This window comes from Fistularia commersonii, chromosome 1, assembly GCF_037954325.1.
Source record: "Fistularia commersonii isolate RoL2024-O1a breed Wild chromosome 1, RoL_Fcom_v1.0, whole genome shotgun sequence".
Taxonomy (NCBI): domain Eukaryota; kingdom Metazoa; phylum Chordata; class Actinopteri; order Syngnathiformes; family Fistulariidae; genus Fistularia; species Fistularia commersonii.
Window position 1 is genome coordinate 26,409,043 of NC_141284.1, and position 19,690 is coordinate 26,428,732.

General features: G+C 41.4%; 1 protein-coding gene across 4 annotated transcripts; it reads left to right on the forward strand.

The window, feature by feature from the left end:
* The first annotated feature begins 27 nt into the window (after window positions 1-27).
* asxl2 (ASXL transcriptional regulator 2) lies at window positions 28-18,224 on the forward strand. 4 transcript variants are annotated; one of them, XM_086157023.1, is made up of 13 exons: window positions 28-155; window positions 1,526-1,608; window positions 2,662-2,770; window positions 3,030-3,171; window positions 5,912-6,030; window positions 7,983-8,103; window positions 10,037-10,096; window positions 10,342-10,502; window positions 10,724-10,820; window positions 10,943-11,048; window positions 11,753-12,327; window positions 12,418-12,482; window positions 13,220-18,224. In XM_086157023.1, exons 1-13 carry the CDS (start codon window positions 99-101, stop codon window positions 15,029-15,031), a joined length of 3,507 nt encoding a protein of 1,168 aa, XP_086013149.1. In that variant the 5' UTR covers window positions 28-98; the 3' UTR covers window positions 15,032-18,224. The 4 variants fall into 4 exon arrangements, with proteins under 4 accessions (XP_086013149.1, XP_086013157.1, XP_086013131.1 ...); XM_086157031.1 differs by having other exon boundaries at window positions 13,265-18,224; XM_086157005.1 differs by having other exon boundaries at window positions 11,753-12,482.
* Window positions 18,225-19,690: the final 1,466 nt, after the last annotated feature.

The window sequence follows — 19,690 nt, forward strand, 5'->3', positions numbered from 1 at the left end:
AACATGGCAGGCGGAGTGGGGCCTAGGCGGTAACTTAAGCAACATTTTCAACAGAAACGAGCAAAATCCCTACACTGCCCTGCAAACAGACGTCCACAATGAGGGAGAGGCAGAAGAAAAAGAAGGGGAGGACGTGGGCGGAAGCCGCGAGAACGGTATTAAACGTGCTTTCACCTGCCGTTTGTTGTGGTTGTTTTTCCTTGAACGCACCCACTTGTACAACTGTGTTTATGAGTTCATGACCCGCCGGTGGAGCCGAAATGTTGCGTTTGCGGCGCCAGGCGCCAGCCGCCAGGCCCGGCGTTGACGCTCGGACATTCGGAGGACCGCCGCAGTTATTCGCTGCCGAGCGCTCTTGAACCAGTCGCTCCACCGGGCTGTAACTAAGAGCTGAGCGTGTCCCGAGTGCATCCCAAACGCTTTTCCAGAACGCCTCCGCGTCTTATCCCGCGGAGGTTTAGGGTGTCACGGCTGTCGGGGGTTTCAGAAAAGACACACTGGACGCGGGGGTGCACCCTCGCGTCAGCGCTCAGCGTTAGCCGGGCTAGCTGTGCTAGCTTACCGCTAGCACAATCCACCTCGTCAGTGAGTTCCTCCGAATTCCATTTACTGCCGCGGACGAGCAACCGTGCGGTGTTTGGATTTCGACCGGCGCGGCACATGTCTCTCACGGCGGACCGTGACGTTATTTTGCGCGTCAACTCCGGACATTCGTTTTTTAGACATGTCGCTAGCATGACAGCTAGCTTAGCATGCTAACGACTGCGGCACACAGACGCGTCGGGCGAACTTCTTAATTGGGACGTCAAGGTGTGACCGGCTCCTACGTTACCTGTTCAGACGACCGTTACTCTTATTCGCCGAAAATATGAAAACTGGCCGATGACACCCTGCAAACTTTAACTCTTTTGGAGGTACGCGGTGGTAAAGCCGAAGTTAGTTTTTCTGACACCTCTTAGCGCATCGTTACAATGAAACGCAAGCTAAAACCCCAACATCCAAATATATCGCGGATGTAGCGACAGTGTTTTTTAGTGGCAACCTGTCATTGACATGCTTTTGCTTTTAGTGTTTCCATCCAGTGTTTTTATTTATTTAATCTGAAGTGCATCGGTGCCGTTCTGCAGTAGTATTATGACTTCTTTTCTTGTTTTCTTACTTCAACGTTCAGGGAAAAGTTCCTCTGTCATAAATGGCATGAGATCTGCATGTAATACTGTATAAAATATCATAGAAATGGTTTCAGTATCACATTATCTTTAACACACGGTTGTATTGTGGAGACTTGTTGTAAAGTTAAAAATGTCAACATTTTATTTTTCACTTGCAGTAGCCTGGAGGCAACCTAAGTTCAAAGCTACCCATGTGAACAGACTAGTCGTGTGTTTATTTATCTTTAGATCTATCTGAGTCGGGCAATGTATTTATATTTATCATCCATCAAACTTTTATTTTGTATGATATCTTAAATATTAAAAGTCCAATAGCTCTCGTGTCATACTTAAAAAAAATGTCTTTGTTGTAGGTTTTGGAGAAATACCCTAACACACCAATGAGCCATAAAGAAATCTTGCAAGTGATCCAAAGAGAAAGGCTCAAAGAAATAAGGTACTCATTCACGCATTGGTGAAGATGTTCTCGAGTACGCCAGCGTTCTCTCTCTCTCCTTCTCTCTCTCTCACTTTCTTTCTGTTACTGATTACTTGTGTCGTGCATTCTCCTTTTTCTCGTTCACAACACAGTGAATATTTAACTCAACCTCTAATTGTTTCATTTCTTTTTGTTTCATTGTCACTGTTGTCAACCAGAAGGTAAGACCAAGCTTAGCCCCCCCAGCCACTTCTCAATTTAACTCACTTAATTCTTAAACTCACTGCAATGCGTTCTTTATTTTTTTGTGGGTTCTACTGTTTGCACGTTATTAACCATAACTTGCCGTAGGTTCAACGGCAGAAATACAGAGTTTTCGTATTTCACGATAAACCGCGCTTCTGTAACCGCTCGTTGCATAAAATCATGATTATATTGTCCTGTATGATTAAATGTTTAATAAAAGAAAACAAGGGAGCTGATGGAAGTGTATTTTACTTGATGTGGTGAATGATCTGGTACATTTTTGGTTGGTTGTGTTGGTGCGAGTTAAATCAATTATATGACTGCTATATGAACCTGAAAAATGCAACAGATGTGTTTTACCCACTCGTCACTTTTCTCAAGCGTCTCCAGCATTTATCTACGTTTAAATCCACATACTTCCAAGGAAAGCTGATAGAAATCGCTTTTTTTTTTTCCTCTTTATTATGTGTCATTGTTCCATGAAATCTGATTCAGTGTGTGCTCTTAATGAGCCTCTTTGTTCTGAAAAAGTTTCACTTATCTTGGCAGTTATTGTGAAACAAGCACACTAGTTTAATCTGAGTATCAGCCCCCCCCCCCACAATGATGCATTTGTCTTGAACTTGCGTTTTATACAATTGAGCATACATTAAATTTGCCTCACCAGTACACTAATGTGAATCTGAACTCACATGTTTCCTCCTGATGCATGATAGCAGTTTCTCCCCAGATATCAGAGCAGCCCTCTTGCTTTTTTTTTTCTCCCAGCTGTCCTGATTTATTTGGGAACTGATATGTAATTTGCGTTTTTCTCTAATGATATAGTGGAACTTCGCCGTTGGCATGTCTGAATGCAATGCTGCACACAAACTCTCGCGGTGAGGAGGGGATCTTCTACAAAGTTCCGGGCAGAATGGGAGTTTACACATTAAAGGTTCGTTTAATGCAGTGTGTGACAAATTTCGCCTTCGGATCAATAAATCATCTCTGATTTCTGATATGTTTCCTGGAACGATGAGTATTGTCGGTGAACAGGCGAGTCCAACAAAAAAAAAGACCAATATATCAACAGATCTTACAGTGGTTACATTGTGAGCCAACGGGTGATTTTGAGTTGAGCACTGGCTGTTTGTCCTCTTTGCTGTCTTGGTCACATGAAAAATCATGTATGGCATGTCTTGTGTTTTATCTAGAAGGACATCTCGGATGTAGCCAAGGAGCTGTCTGAGGAGGGTTCTGAAGAGAGCAGCGACAATCTCTCCGACTCCCGAAGCACAGAAAACAATAGCAGTGCCAACACTCCGGAGGGCAGGAGGAGGAAGTGGATGCGAAGAGGTACTGTCATTGCACTCTTTATGTACTTTTTCTTGTATTATTCAGAGTATCACAAAGAGGTTGTAATTTAACTTTTTTTCTGAGATCCCTCCTTTAGAATCAGTAGGAGTATTTTCCAATTGTGTTCATAGTTAACTTTCAAATGCATCGTTTGATGTTTCCATTTTTCGCCCGTACAAATTTCAACATGGTCCTGCACGTATCTAAAGTGAGTGAACCAGCATAAAACTATGTAAACGCTTAATGTATTTATAAATAATTGAATAGTGCTTGATTTCATGAGGAGTGTCACAATCCAGATGACTGACATAGCAGGATTTGGTTTTTTTTTTTGGAAATGGAAAAAACAACTCAACCCAATCTTGTAGTAAAAAACTCTCAGAAAGTGCAGCTGATACTCTGTGAAAAATACCCTGTCAACTGCAGCAGAGTAAAATTTCTGTCATTTTTGAAGTCAGGGTCTGTTTTACCGTGCACATTTTTGGGCATGATTTATAGGGAAAAATCTGTTTGTAACATAATGTAAGGCACAGCTCTGCACGATCGTCCGTCCACTAACCGTGCTAGTTTTTGTTTCTGACAGACTTGGAAATTTATTGCCGATGTCTGAAGATCCCACATAAGAGAGATTGGGCGTGTAATTGCAGCCTTTTTGTGATCTCCGGGGGAGTGTCAGTGCGAGTTTATTACAGTTCCCAGCTGCAACAGCAGAGGGGACAGTTTTGGCACCATCACATAAAGAACCACTTAGTTGTTAAAGACCAACTACAACAAAAAAAAAAAACAACAAAAAAACAAAATTTAATTTTGTCCACAAATGAAGCACAAAAGTATGTGAAGCTTTTGGGAACTTAGAAAAGCAAAAGTTGTGGCAAAGCTATGAAAATAAAAAGATATTCAGACTGTGCTTACAAAGGGACTGAAGGCTGTGATTGCATGAACCAAATATGTCTGTAAGATTCAATGTATTTTGAAGTCATAGGCTGCCATAATGTTGGCAGTTATTCATTTTTATTCCACAATGTTTCAAGACATGGTTTTAACGTTCTCAGACTGTCAGAGACAGGAACTAGCATCTTTGCAGCACACACTTATAGTTAGCGACATCATATTCACTCTGAGGTCTCCGTCATAGCTGACTTGATTGGTCCCTGTCCTCTTCATGTGGTCATTTTGACATTGCTCGGGTTGAAAAGCGTAAGAAATTCCCGGTAAAAGGCTTGTTTTGTACCCGAACATGTCCTCGTATGGGAGCTCATTGTCTATTGAGGATGAGGGCTGTCGCTGCATGCTAGAAAAAAAAGCCCCCTGCTGTTTCTCAGAGGATTTTATCATGAGAGTTCACACCCTGTTCTTCACTCTGGTTACTAAGAGGCCAGCGAAAGATGTGATCTACCAGCCAAGGAAAGTGGTTTCGTCTAAAAACATACAGCATCACTACATAATATGATACCTGGGATGAAAAGAGCTTCATTTATAATGCTAGTAAAAGCTGACTTTTATACTCATCTCACAACTGGTCCATGAAGGACTTGTGCTGTGCATTGTCCTTTGAGAAAATAACATTTGCATTCTTTGTGTTCTTCATGTTGTCCATAGGATTTGAATGAATTAAATGCAATGCTATATCTGTCAAAAGGTGGCAAAATAAACTGTTGCTGTGAGCTGTTAGTTTGTGTTTGACCATTGGCAGCACAGATGGTCACAGTGAGCCTGACCGCAGCCTTCGCCAATTCACGTCAGCCGAAGACATAGCAGCAGCCCCTCTTCGCTTTTCTGCTACATTGTCCCTCCCTGTAGCTGACTGGGCTTGTTTTGCAAGTCATCATATCTGTCAAGATGCACAGCTGTCAGTTTTGCTGCTGCATGGCTGGAGAGCCCTGTAGCCACACCGCAGTAAACATGCATCCTATAATCATATCATTTATCATGATTTTAATAACTTTTTCATTGTTAAGTATGCATAAGGGGATGCATACTCAGACATGAGTTTAAAGAATAAAAAAATACAATCAAATGTGACAAAGCTCAGGCTGTACAGGGGCTGTGATTATAAAAAGGCAAGCTGATAGAAATAAGTTATTCATAAATATATATATATATTTTTTTAACAAAACCCAGATTTATTTGATATGATGCAATGAGAGAGGCTTTTTCAGAATTCCAAAATAAAAAATCTACAGCGCCAACTGAACACATGATCCCACAGTGCATGTTGCCAATGAGCATTTAGTCAAGTAGAGAAATAATTAATTCTTTTTTTTTTCTACCGACTCTCATAAGTTCTCTGTTTTTTGTCATAATCTAAGCAACTGTTCAACAGGAAACTGTATTTTTTCAGCATGACCTGTGACCACTTCCTCATTATGCAAAAGTTTGAAACTGCCAAGCAAATAACCTTAGCCTACAGCTGAGTGGGAGGACTCCAGTTTAGCGTTATTTTTGAACTAATCAATGCAGGGATTCACAAAGTCAAATGGAAATGAAGTTGCATCGGAGAAGAAACAACTGCAACGTCCTTACAATCCAAAGATGTTTTGATAAAACCATAGACAGCAAAGGGAACCTTCCAGAAGTCCAACCTCTTTTTCTAGCAAGATGTTTTGGCAAAAGTAATGCTATCTGCTCCTTTGTGCACAGTAGTGGTTTCAGTTTCATCAGTACAAAAGAGTGATGCGATAAAATGTACACACCTCCCTCAGGAAGTGTATTTTGTAACATCTGTGTTTTTGTATCACAGTTCCCTCCAAGCTGCAGTCGCAGCCGTCATCTCCACAGCCTCGATGCTCATCGCCTTCTGTTCCCACCAGTAAGCTCATCTCTCCCTCGCAGAAACACAGCAAGAAAGCTTTGAAACAGGTACTGGATTCTTCTGTATTTCTAATTTTTTTGTTCCGTAGTAGTGGTCGAGAGTGCGCCTTGGTTTTTGCACAAAAGCTAACATCTGATGTTTCACGGGTTCGTGCCACACCCTCATGCACACATTCACTCATACAAATCTCTAGACTCCACATTGCAACACAAGCAAAAACATGCTCTGGCACATTCAAACTTCGACCTAGTTCTTCTCTACGGCTACGACAAGTGCAGAGTTTCACACATAATATCGTAAATGGTACCAACCTTCGGTGTCAACTTTCACTCCTGCCAAAAAGTTCATGATTTAAAATGCCATGGTTTGAATGAGTGACAGTGAGATAGAGCAGAAACTGCAGAGGCTATTTTTCAAAAAAAAAAAGTGTAGTGGGAGGGTAGAGCTTCGGCCAGAGAGGAATGTGCAAAGTTCTGCAGCCATTCTTTTATATGGCATGGGCTCAAATCAAATCCCAAAAGGGCATTTTGGACATTTGTATTTTTGATTTTTAAATTTAAGCCTTATGTAGTTGGAAGAATTTTTTTAATGAATCCTTCCCATAATGTTTTTTTTTTTCTTTAAATCTGCAAAGTGTGTTGTTACAAAGTTGATCAATTACAACTTTGTTAAACACCACCAAGTAGTTACTGCAGTAATTTTAGTTGTACTTTTTGTGCTCAAAACCTGTAATTCATCACAAATCTTTACTGAAGAAAAGCGTTAAAAATGGATGAAAAATAGCCAGAAAAAAAATAGAAAATTCTGTAGTTTTTTTTTTCCCCCCACCTTGGGAATATAATTTTATTGATAGTTTGTAATTCAGTGTCTGATCAGTTGTCCTCTGTCTGTCAGCTGCTCTCCCTCTCCCTCTCCCTCTCGCTCGTAATTCTTGTCTTTTTCCTTCATCAGCAAAACCTACTCGGACTAAACATTCTGGACATTGTTGACACATAGTTATGCTTTGTTCGACATTGCACTAGCTTGTTCTGGCTTAATATCAGAAACATTCCAACACTTTTTGTCCCTGTTAATCGTTTCAAAACCAAAAGATGAGGAAAATGGGCCTTGGTCAGGAAAAAGAAAGCGCAGCCTTTCCTGTCATCGTAAAAGAAGGGGCATTTTATTGTATTTCACTCATCTGAAAGTATTACTTGGCGTTTGCTTAAAAGATATCAAACATACTTCAAATTGTATTTGAAATGTACTGAGACATATTTGATGGGTTGAGGTTAAAAAACAGTGTAACAGAGTAGTGGACTATTATCCAGGGAAGACTGTTCAAGGCCACATCTACTTTTGATTCATTTCATAAAAGCCCAACTGGATTTTATGCCCATTTTCAGTCCACATGTAAAGCATTGCCAGTGTTGGTTCTCATTATCTGTCCTGACTCCGTTAGTTTAACATCTTGTGCTGGTTATTTAGAAACAATGAGGCGTCAGGGAAAAATGCTTGTAGCTGGTTTATTGCATTTTCCTATTGGCTGCCTTGTGCCTTTTTTCGTTCCATTTAATTAGATTTCACTTGATTGCAAAGATTGTAATTCACTCCATCTGTGTTGGTTTGCAGTTTTTTAGTTTTCTTGGACCCAATTTGTAGGAATTTATTAGGCAAAAGGAAGATTACGAGATGGCTTAGAAAATTGTGCTGTTGACAAGCTACTGTGTATTTTCACTCTGTAATTACTTTTGTATTTAATAAACTGAAGCAATTTGAGTTGGTTTCTTCTATAATCTTTGATAAAATGCTTTTTGGGTGATCCTATTTCTTCACAGATTAACACACAGAGATGATTTACGCTTGTATTACGCAATCAAAGTTTCTATTTAGCTGTTATTTAAGCAGGCAAGTGGCCCAGGGGGAGTAGTTGCAGGAAAACAGTGGGCTCTACACATTTTTGCTCTCATTTTCTTCAGCTACCAGCAATTTATTCCAACTTTCTTTTGCTCTTGTTTAGGCCTTGAAGCAGCAGCAGCAGAGAAACCAGCGCAGACACGGGGCAATGCCAACCAGCTCCAATTCCAGGCTGCTTCTCAAAACCATCAAAGATATGGCTGACAACATTACTACCAAAACTGGTAAGTATAAGATGAGAGAATATAGTCCTTTTTTTGCCCTGCTGTAGCATCTTCATTTGGAGAGCCTCTAACTGGTCAGCCTCTTTGTTTCCCTCTTTGCGGTATCAACCCTGCAGAGACTTTTAGCTGTGGAGCCTTGGAAACAACTAACATGTGTTTTTACCCATTGCAGTGACACAGTGCAAGAAAAGAGATGTGATGTCTGCCTTGCATCTTAATGCCCTGGCGGAAAGTCTAGCACTAAAGAATTTGCTTGTATTTTCCTTCGTGGTTTGCCATCTCCTATGACGTACTCCTTGACTTTGACCGGTAGACTGATAGCATAATGTTTGGCTCACAGACCCATTATGTAAATGTTGTGAAAAAGGGTTTGGAATTCTCAATGTGCCTTGAAAATTTCAACCCAATCCTGATCAGCCGGAGAAAGTAAGAGCCCGGTCCAATGTAGAGTCATCGCAGTTATGGCAGGCCAAACCCCAGACAAACACTTTTATTTTTTTTCAATGTGAACAGAAAACACACCTGACATGCCAGAGACCCTTTGCTATAGCAGTTGATAAGGTTTTTTTTTTTTTTTTGCTAGTCAGCAGTTTCCTTTGCAGCAGTGATCAGCTGCAAGGCAGCTGAGGGTTGAAAGGGTTTCTACAGACATTTAGAATCAGAGACAGAAATGCTCGAAGACGGCTCAGCAGCTTCATCTGTATTGATGGCGGTAACTGAAACTCCCAATTTTATTTAACTCTTTTAGAATGGAGTTCTGTTTTGCGACCGTTTGTTGTTGTTTTTTCTACACATTTATATTCTGTCCTGACACATGCAGCCCATTCAAGATAAGAACAAAAAAAAAATGAAATTCCACAGCAAACGATTGAGTTTATTATTTTTAGAGAAAGGTAACTCATAAACTACTGTGGATACCACAATGAGAAGTCATTGCAAGTAACAGTTACCTTCTTTACAACATTTACCCGTGAAACAAATTTAGTTAATAGGAAAACTCTGTAGACAAGCATAATACAAGTATTTTGTAGTTATACTTTTTTTTGTAATCAACCATTCAGTGTGAGAAGGAAACACTGGCTGATATTTGAAGGCATATTACTGGTGAGCTTTAGGATTTCGGGTACCGTAGTAATCATCAATTTAATAATGTTTCTATTGAAATCAGGTTTATATCATTCAGACCTGTGGCTTCGATGTTAGCTGATCCCATCCCTTCACACTGTGGTTGCTTATGGAAAGTGCCTTGAGTGATTCCAGCTTTTTGGTCTGAAATAATAATTTTACTGAACAAGGCAATTGGGAGTGTCATTTCTGGAACCGCAGAATACTTGCTTTATTGCCAAGCAAAAACAACCGCTGTTGATGAAAGTCTAAATACTTTAATTTTTACAAATGCCATCCTGTCAAAGAACATTAATGGAACGCATTTTTGTTTCCTCTCCTATCAGCCTTTACTTAAGAGAAAATCAACAATTACTATCCGTCTTTATGCTCAGCCACAGCTGCTTTTGTACTAGAAGTATTAACTCCAGAAACTTCTGTTGGATGCTTTCACACTCCAAGCTGCTGCATCCTGTTTTGTCACAATGCTTGATACTGTTGCTCTTTGCTCCTCTTACTTTCTTGCAAAACAATTACTTCTGGTTGAGTGATCGCACATAATCCCTACTTTTGGACCAGTGTGGAAATGGGAAACCGGACAGAAGATTTATAAACACTGTATTCTGTAAAAGAGAGATTAATTTGGCAGCGATTGGTTTAATCGTGCTCGTAAGCTCATGCAGTCAAATCACAATACTCAAATTATTTTAGCAGATACTACAAATCTAACAAGTGAGAACATCTTTTTAGGGGCTCAATTTCAGATCATTGTCCCTTTTTTTTTTTTCCCCTGACGTGTTGTCTTTACGTTTGCCTTGTGTCTTACCAGACCTTTGCCACGCAGTTGTACCGAGGAAGGTTTCACAGAGATCAAGTCGTCTCAGTGCCGGTGAGTGTGCCGTTCACCCTAACTGAGTTTAGCTGAGAATCAAGTAGAAATTTCCCACCCAAAAAAACTGCAAAAATTCCAAGGCCTCTTTCGCCAACGCGATTTATTACGCGAACTCTTGATCTCAAATGTGTCCGAGAACTTTACTTCTTTTTTTTTTGTATCATTAGATTTCTTTATTTTTATTTTTTAATATATCCGTGGATCTATCATGGTTTGTACTTATGTCCTGTTTTGTATTGCAGGGCAGCTGAAACGTACCAAGTGTAAAATAGATGTAGAGACACCAGACTCTATTTTGGTTAACACCAACCTGCGGGCAATCATCAACAAGCACACCTTTTCTGTCCTGCCCCCAGACTGCCAACAGAGGCTGCTCAGGCTTCTGCCTGAAGTTGACCAGCAGGTGGCTCTAAAATTAGGCATACTTTTTTTTTTTAGCATTCAATGTAGAGTGTACATTTATTATGCTATGTATCATTCATCTCTCATCCTGTAAATATTTGTCGATCTGTAAATCTGAATTCACTAATTCTAAAAGTGCACGTATGCGACATGACCCAGTGTGTTGAGGAAGGAGAGTGATTGTGATGATATTAGTCATAACATTGTGCCTCCTCTCCGCAGGCCTGCATGGACGGCCTTCTGAAGGTCACTAGTTCTGCCTTAAACAATGAGTTCTTCACATCGGCAGCCCAGTCTTGGAAAGAGAGACTGGCTGAGGGTCAGTGCCGCTGCTCCCGACCAATAATAACTGCATTCACTTTGCATTCAGAGAGAGAATGTGTCACCAAGGCTCAGTGTGACTCCACAGAGCATTCACAGATTTAATTTCTATCCTTACAGGGGAGTTCACTCCTGAGTTGCAGCTACGAATGCGGCAGGAGATTGAGAAGGAGAAGAAAGTTGAGCACTGGAAGGAAGCGTTCTTTGAAAACTATTATGGAGAAAAGTATGTTGTCCGTTGATTTCAATTTGGACTCAAGATAACAGATTCAAATGAGTCTACATGTTAGGCCTACAATTGATAAAATAGAACCGCTCACATTTTATGAGTCTACCAGTAATAATTATTGCCCAGAGCAGTGTTTTTGAACCGCATTGCCCAGTGCTTGCCGGCGCTGTTTCTGTAACATTATCAATTCTTTAGCCAGGTCTTTCTCCCCTCTGGGCTGAACAGACAGACCCAAGCAGTTAACAATGGAGAAGATAGACCATAAAATAGATCTAAATGTAGGGGAGTCTTCCACACTGTTGTGAGACGTGTCCAAATGAATGTGGCATATTCTACAAATAACTGTTTTTATCTATTTAATTTGGTTTCATGTGCTACCACCCTCGCAAACAATGTTTGGAGACGTGCTGCCGAATCACTTCATGCCTTCTGAAAAGAACGTCTAGATTGGAAGCATTATTATTTTTTGAGCTCTCATTTTCCGAGTCTAGATGAATCATCATCACTTACATCATTGATGTTAAAGCGAAAACTGCAGTTTTACTTATCCATAAGAAAAAAAAAACAACAGATTTTCTAGAGACTATAAAAGCCCTTTTTAACCTAACAAGAATGTTTATACTTCTTAAATGACTTGATTTGTATTTTTGTTTTGTTTATTTGTCCGACTTTGAACTGTCCCCCTTTTTCTGTCTGTACAGTTCTGGACTCAGCTATGAAGAATCCAAAGTCTTGACAAAGGCTGATCTGAATCAAGAGTCCCCCACACATCATGCAGAACCTTGCGTTCAAGCACAGGAGGAAATGAAGGGTACCAAGGACAGCAGCGGTCAGCCTGATGGAGTCGCAGCCACAGTCAAAGACACAAAGCAAACACAGCAACCGTCACAGGAGCCTTTGAAAGTGCCGCCCGCTCAGAGAGAGACTCTCTCCATCATCGAGCCCATGAAGACTCGGCGCTCTCAGCATGCAGAGGACCGCAGGTTAAATGCTACCGCTCTGCCGGGCCCGACGCCGATTCCGACAGCGCTAGAGGTCGAGAAGAAGACCGGTAAGGCCACAGCAGGGGCTTTGCCCGAAACCAACCATAAGAGGGAATTCAAGGAAGAGGACGCCGAGCCCGTTCAGCTCGCTGTCATAAAGGACTCTCCACCAAAGGCCAGTCCAGAGTTAAAAGAGAATGAGCCCGTATCTGTGGTTAAGCCCGCTGCAGAGAGTGAGGGGGTCATGCCTGAGCCTGGAGCCCACTCTCAACCACTAAAAAGAAAGTCTCCCGGTGAGATAGAGGGGGAATTGATTCCAGAGAAAAGACTCCGTATGTCCTCAGTTTCATCATCGTCCTCCGTCTCCTCTGTATCGCCTCCAGCATCTTCCATATCCAGCCCTGCTACACCTACACTAATATCAAATCAGAGAGTTCCACCCCTCAAGGTAGGAGTGACTGTTTATCAACATATATTACTTTTAGCATGTTCTCCTCCATATTTCCAATTTCTTCCAAGAGGTTTAATTTTCTTTTGCCAGCTATCTAATAGAGGTTTCCGTAATTTATTCCAACCTCTAAAATCGAGACCTTCTCAATCTCCAGAAGCAATTGTAGAATATAAACTCAGTACATGCACGCATGTTAATACATTTGTTGGGTTATGTTCTGTTTTGTGGGGGGAAAAAAAAAAAAAGATGGTTCTTTTGGGTTGAGGCCCTTTCAAACACATGTAGACGACTTTCTGAATAAGAGGTCCCTATGGGAAAGACCGATTTATAAGCATTATTTTGCCTTAAATTTCACTTGGCTGTACCTCACTGGTGTACATGTACTGTATGTGTCTCACTCCAGCCGCACAGTAAACATCAGCAACTAGTTCTACCTACAAAACTCCCGAGGGGTGCTGCTTTGTTCACACTTGGGCTCAATCAGACGATATACAGACTTTGCACGTCTTTACCTTTGCTCTAGCAGGAGACAGGAAAACCGTATGCGAGATGTTTATGTGCAACCATACAGCTCCTCAGCAATGTCTGAATCATTTCATACTCATAGTGCTAGTGTGAAAGGCTCTGGAGTAGGAATAGTTACAGTTACCTTAAGGTTAACTTGTTGACGATGAGGTTGTCCTCTTTCTCATACTCATCCATCAAGAGATACTCACCGTCTTGTGACTTTGCAGATTCCGGTGTCAAGAATTCTTCCCGTCCCTGTGTCACCAATCCAGATCTCTCCCAGAGCGCCTCTCCCTGCCCCGCTCAGCAGCCCGGGACGGACTGGTGCTCGCACTTTGGCCGACATCAAAGCGAAAGCTCAGCTCGCTCGTGCGCAGCGAGCAGCAGCTGCTGCAGCGGCGATGTCATCTGCTTCGAAGGGATCGGTGCCAGGCCCAGGACCAGGCGGAGGTGGCGCGGAGCAGAAACAAACCTCCCTAAATCCCATCCCAACGTCCCCGCAGGCGACAACCAGGTCGCCAATCTACACCAGTAACAGTAAAAGCAGCACAGTTCCCGTGAACAGCACCGCACCTCCTACTCCGAATCAGTCGCAGATATTTAACTCCAACAAAACCGATGTCAAACAGGAAGGTGTCTCCACTTGCAGTGCCAGCGCAGGGCCTAATGCCGTTAAGAAGCATTCAGACTCCTCATCACATCCCATTCCTTTATCTTCACATTCTTCACGGGTTCAGGAAGTCCCCTCTTCTGCCGGATCCTCCAACAGGACCAGCTCCTGTATCCCTGCCAACAACCCCCTGGTCACTCAGCTTCTGCAGGGAAAAGAGGTTCCTTTGGAGCAAATCCTCCCAAAGCCTCTGGCGCGGGTGGAGGTAAAGATGTCTTGTTTGCCCTCCAGTAATAGGGGGAAGACGTCCCTAGCAGCCACTGCTGGCGGCGCTGAACACAAGGCCGATAAGCAGGTGGCAAACCAATTCAGCACAGCAGGACGGGTTGTCTCCGAATACACCAGACATCATAGAGAACTCCCTGATAAGGAGACGCAGGAGCAGATCCTACAGACTCTAATGCAGAGGAAAGTCCAGCAGAGCCAGCCTTATAAGGCTCTAGAGCCACAGCCGCCCCGGTATGAAGCCCATCAAATGGTGCACGTGGACGAGCATCTCAGCCAACCCAGGATCTCTGTAGGCTTTCTGGCCCGTAAGAGGGCGCCCAGGCCCGCCATGACAGGACACTATCTTCTCAATGTGTCCACCTATGGTAGAGGGGCAGAGAGCAAGAGGTTGTACCAGTCTGCTATCCCGAACTTGTTCGATTTAAAAAGGGAAAGCGCGGACGGCGAAGAGATGCTTAAGGAGGGCGAGGTATTTGAGGTGAAATCAGAGCACAAGGAGTACCCGCTGAACCAGTCGGACGAAGCAGGAAGCACCCGGCGTTGCCCCCACGTAAAGAGCGAGCCTGCATCGGAGGACAGTTTAGCTTGTGCCGATAATAACAGCGCCTGCGTGAAAGCCAAAGACGTCAGGCCTTTGTCTCTACCGGAGCGGAAGCAATTCGATCCCTGCACCCGTAATCGAGGAAACTCCGAGCCATATCTTACACAAATAGACCACAATCACCAGCGGTTGTCTGCCATTCACACCCACACAAAACTTGACAATCAGGAATCTGTGGTAGCATCGTGCTACGGTGGCACTATCAGCATGTCTGTACCTCATACTTTGAATCACAGCACTGCAGGCATAGCCGCCCCCTCACCCTCGCTGGAGGCGGACAGAGGCAATGGCGTCCACAGGAGCGTCATGTCTTTCTCAGTGACTGTCACCACTATACCCAGTAACTCCTTAGAGCACAGCAACCCGAGCGAACCCTCGCCCGAGCAGTCCTTCATCGAGGGCCCCGGCATGGAGGACGTTCAGTCTAAATGCTATTGCCGACTGAAGGCGATGATCATGTGCAAAGGGTGCGGCGCCTTTTGTCACGACGACTGCATCGGCCCCTCGAAACTGTGCGTCTCGTGTTTAGTGGTACGGTGACATGAAATCGGAGACGAGAGAAAGGTGTCGATTCGTACCGAATTGAGGCACAAAGCAGGTCATTCGGAATCAATAAAAGGATCATCGCCGACATAAAGCACATTAGTCACGCACCATACAAAAGAGCCAGCATGCGGTCACTGTTCCAAAGGCAAAGATTTACACTGGATGGTCTTTACTTTCACCAACATCTTTGGAAAGAAGTTATTTGTGCAATGTTTTTTGGTAGAAATGTCAATCAGTTTTCAATCAAATCAGTAGTCTGCCGGATGTGTGAAGAATTGTTACGTCTGGCAATGTTTGCACATGGTTAGGTTTAGTGTGATATATTTTTTTAAATATATATATTTGTGTAGTTAAAAATGGAGGAGTAAATGAATGTTGCTATTTTTGTAGAAAATAATGACTTGTGTTTTAGACTGACACTTTTTATTATTGGGCCTAATCATTTATGATTCAAAGGCAAAAAAAAGGGGCGCTAATGATAATCATCGGTTGTAGAGTACCTCCTATTAGGCATTTATGCACACATGGCAGGGAAGTGCAACTTACAATAATTATTTTATATACAACTGTACATTTATTACTGAACCTTCTCAGATTTATGAACTAGAAAGATCATGTATAGTTTTAGAAAAAAAAACATGGAATTTTGAATGATACTTTATAAAAATTCACTTATTGATTGCACATCGGATCGTGTCCTGACTAACCATAACAGGGTGAAACACTTGGAAACAGCCTGAATATAAAGTAGTACGTTAAAAAAAGCACTTAGATTCAAACTTGGGGGGGTGGAATCATTTTGCCTTTTTTGCAGATCGAGACCTTTTCCATTTTTCGGTCAAGGTCTCGTCACTTCCTACTGTGTTAACCTGCATTTTTTCCCCCCTAGAAGTCAGTTTGTAGATATATTCTCTTCTTATGTGGTGATATTTCATGCTTGTATGTCTGTATAGTTAGAATAAATAATAGTAAATGTGGCACAAAATAAAAAATATATATAAACACACAGCAAGGGGACAAAAATGAAGATAATTGTTAATTTCACTGTAAATATTAGTTTTTATTGTATATGCCTAGATGTAAAAAATTATTTTATCGATACAAAACAAGATCACGTTTAAGCATATCCATTTTATTATAAAATGATTTCTACTGTGGAAAGGAAGGCAGTAAAAGACACTTTGAAACGCTAAATGTTCTAGCATGCTATGCTTAATCAGTCTAAACTGTTTGGGGTGGTTCTGCATGGAAAGCTTCCTTCAAAGTGATTTGGAGGTGTAATATAACGTGCCGATTAACAAACTGCTGTAACGCTTCACTTTAAAAAGATCTTTTTTTAATTTAATTGTGACATGTATCCTTCAAAATAATGACATATTCCAAGCATTTTTGGTCAGTCCAAGGGAGATTTCCCACATTGATGAGATACATTGGTTTCACTTTTTGGAGTGTAGTACTACTAAACTCTTATTTTCAAAATTAGGGGTGGAAATCAATATCACACATTTCGTACAATTTGATATTGATATATTTCATGGTATCGATATTTATGGAAATCTTGTGCACTAGAAACACAACACAAATATTTTAACCCTGTGTCTTCCCAGTGTGACCAGAATTAGTTTACCACCATTGTGTTAATCACTTTTTGTGATTCTGAGGTAATATTTTGTTAATCTTTAAGTCATTTTTGTCGATGTTAAGCACACATTTTGAGGGAATTTTCAAATTATTGTTTTTCGGTACTTACAATTTTTTAAGATAAGCATGGCATTTCCTTTTGCATGTCAACTTTTTATTTTTATTTTTTTTGGCATCACAAGAAAATGTTCTAAATAAGCAAAGGAGTTGCAATCATAAAAATAATTTTGTTTGAAATCGATCTTTATCCATTTTTCATGTGAAAATGTTCATGGTTCAATGTCACAGGCAATATTCAGTGTATGTATTGGTGTTTTAGAAAAAAACAAAACACTGCTTAAATTGCTTTTTTTTTTTTTCTCTCTTTACCCAAAAGGCAAACATGAAGTCCTCAGGAGGGTTTTCAAAATGGTCATGTACTTTTGCAAATTAAGACACTTTTGTTGTTATAGTTGTTGGTTGTTGTTTTCTCCCAGAGGTGCAAAGTACATTTTATATCAGTTATTTCCAAGGTAAAACGCCAAAGTCACCTTAAAAAAACAAAACAATAATCAGAACTTGTTTTTAATGTTTGACTAGTTAATCAAAGTAATATATTTTAATTAATATATTTTAATATAAAAGAAATCTATTTGCTGATTGTTTTTTTAAATTCAACAGGGCATTTACTCTAATAATATATTGGCTGTCCATTCCTATAATTTCATTGAGGCTGGAGAGACAGTCGTACGGAGAACATGTATTTTGTAACTGAAGTTGCCCTGGTATCTGATGTTTCGCATGGCCCTGAACTTCCAGCGGATCTGTGGGTCTATGTTTTTTTTTTCCATCAAAATATCCACAATGTGTATCTTTCAACATTTGTGTTATTACCTAATGTAAACACAGGTTTGAGATGCACTGATATTAGGGTCAGTGGACTGTTCCATGTCTACTTTTAAGTGTATTTGTAGTTAAATGGAGAGGAGCGCCAAGCCGATTTGCTTTTAAATTAAAGTGCTAGAGTTTGTCGCAAATTACTCTTCTAATTAAGATTGTAATTTCCCTAAAGCTGGTATTATTTTATTGAGATGCATTTAACGTCTCCCCACGAATATTAGAATAGACTCATTTAACTGAATGCGACGACAGGATGTTGTACTTATTCGCCTCGATTTGGGGAGCCGAATGCACTGCAAAGAAATTAAGAGAAACATTTCATTACCAGCCCCGAGGCAGCTGAAATATTTGTTAAAAAAGACTCAAAAATGAGTCAGACAGCACCCCCAACCCCCTCCCCCTCTCCCCACGCGTCCATCCCCTCGCTGACGTTTTCTGTTGTTTGTGCATTTAGACGAACACTTCACGTAGAACTGGCTGGGGTTATACATGTAACAGGAAAATCACCATTTTAAAATAGCCCGTTTGTCTCTAGGGGAATTTGTTTGAAATGTCTGTCTGTTTATCTCCATCTGAAACTCCAGGTGAATGTAATGTAATAATCAACACTTGTAAACAAAGTGTATTTTATCAAAAACTATAGAATATTATGAATAAATAATGAAAGGAGATGTATTTTGTGTGTTTTCCCCCTTCTTGTTTTTGGTTTACTAATCACAATGGGTTCTAATTACTCATATTTCAGGAGTCTCCAAAGCTTGAGAATACTAGCTTGGAGCTTTCATCCAGAAACCTTACTCCGTGTGCCACGATAAAGAATTTGTTCTATTTATTTCCTCTTTGAGATCATTATCTTGTAATATCAAGGGCGGTTCTCCCAATGTACTGGAATATTTTTCTCAGTTTCATGTCATATCTCTATTTTACCGAGATAACGGAATCTCCCTGTGCTGTAAGAAAAAATGTGTTTTTCCTCTTTCTTTCCCTCCTTGCCTTTTACCGTGCAGAATTCGACACAAGAAGGTTGTTGATTGATCGACGTGACAATTTTCTCAATCTCAATTCAGGTCTGACTTGTGAAAGAGAAGCCGACAAGTCGGATTTGTGTTGTGACATCAGGAATTGTAAAAGGCCGTCAGGGTCCGATATTCATTTCATACAAGTGTGATGTTAAGACCTAAACCTTCCTGGTCACAGACACTTTGAAGGGACTCGTGAGAGGTAGGAGAGATCACCCAAATGATTGCATCCTTCATACCGCTTCTTTTCCCCTCGGCTGTTCCCTTCAGGGTTCACCGCAGCAAATAGTTTGCCTCCATGTAACCCCATTCTCTGCATTCTCTTCTCTGATACCAACTAATTTCATGTCCTCTTTCACTCCAATACATCCATAAATCTCCTCTTCGGTCTTGCTCTAGGCCTCCAGGCCTCCTGCCTGGGAGTTCCGACCTCAGCGTCCCAAGCCAGACATTCACTATCCCTCTCCCTGTCCATGCTCAAACCATCGAAGTCTGGCCTCTCTTGACTTTTATCGCCAAAACAAGTGCTGTCTGTCTGATGGACTCGCTTCTGATCCTATTCATCTTCATCACTCCCAAAGAAAACCTCAACATCTGCAGCTCTGCTTCTTGTCTTCGATGTCACTGTCAAAACCATACGGCATCACTTGCCTCACCACTGTTTTGCACATCTTTCGGTTGATTCTGACTGATACTCTTTTATCGACATGTTTCTCCGTCTGTTCCGTTCTGCTTACACATGTTTCTTCAACTCTTCTCCCAATTCTCCATTGCTCTGGACTGTTGCCACCCAGAACTTTGAATCCTTCTCCTTCCTTACCTCTGGTCCCTGTAACCTCACCATTCCTCTTCGGTCTCTCTCATTCACGCAAACACATTCTGTCTTGTGGCTACTTTCGTTCCTCTCCTCTCCGGGGCATACCTCCATCTCCCAAGATTTTCTTCCAGCTATTCCCCGTTCTCACTACACATCACAATGTTATCTGCAAACATCATCATCCATGGTGATTCCTGGGAAAACAAGAAGGGGCTCAGAGGTGCTTCCTTGAGCTCCTCAGTCACTCTTCGGGCACACCTCACCATTGTCATACAGCATACATGTCCTGCACCACCC

Bases quoted from the DNA above. Each gene is read 5' to 3' on its own strand.
- asxl2 (XM_086157005.1), top strand. From the start codon at position 99: ATGAGGGAGAGGCAGAAGAAAAAGAAGGGGAGGACGTGGGCGGAAGCC. The intron at 1,609-2,661 runs GTACTCATTCAC...CTAATGATATAG, and splicing joins GAAAGGCTCAAAGAAATAAG to TGGAACTTCGCCGTTGGCAT. The intron at 11,049-11,752 runs GTATGTTGTCCG...CTGTCTGTACAG, and splicing joins GAAAACTATTATGGAGAAAA to TTCTGGACTCAGCTATGAAG.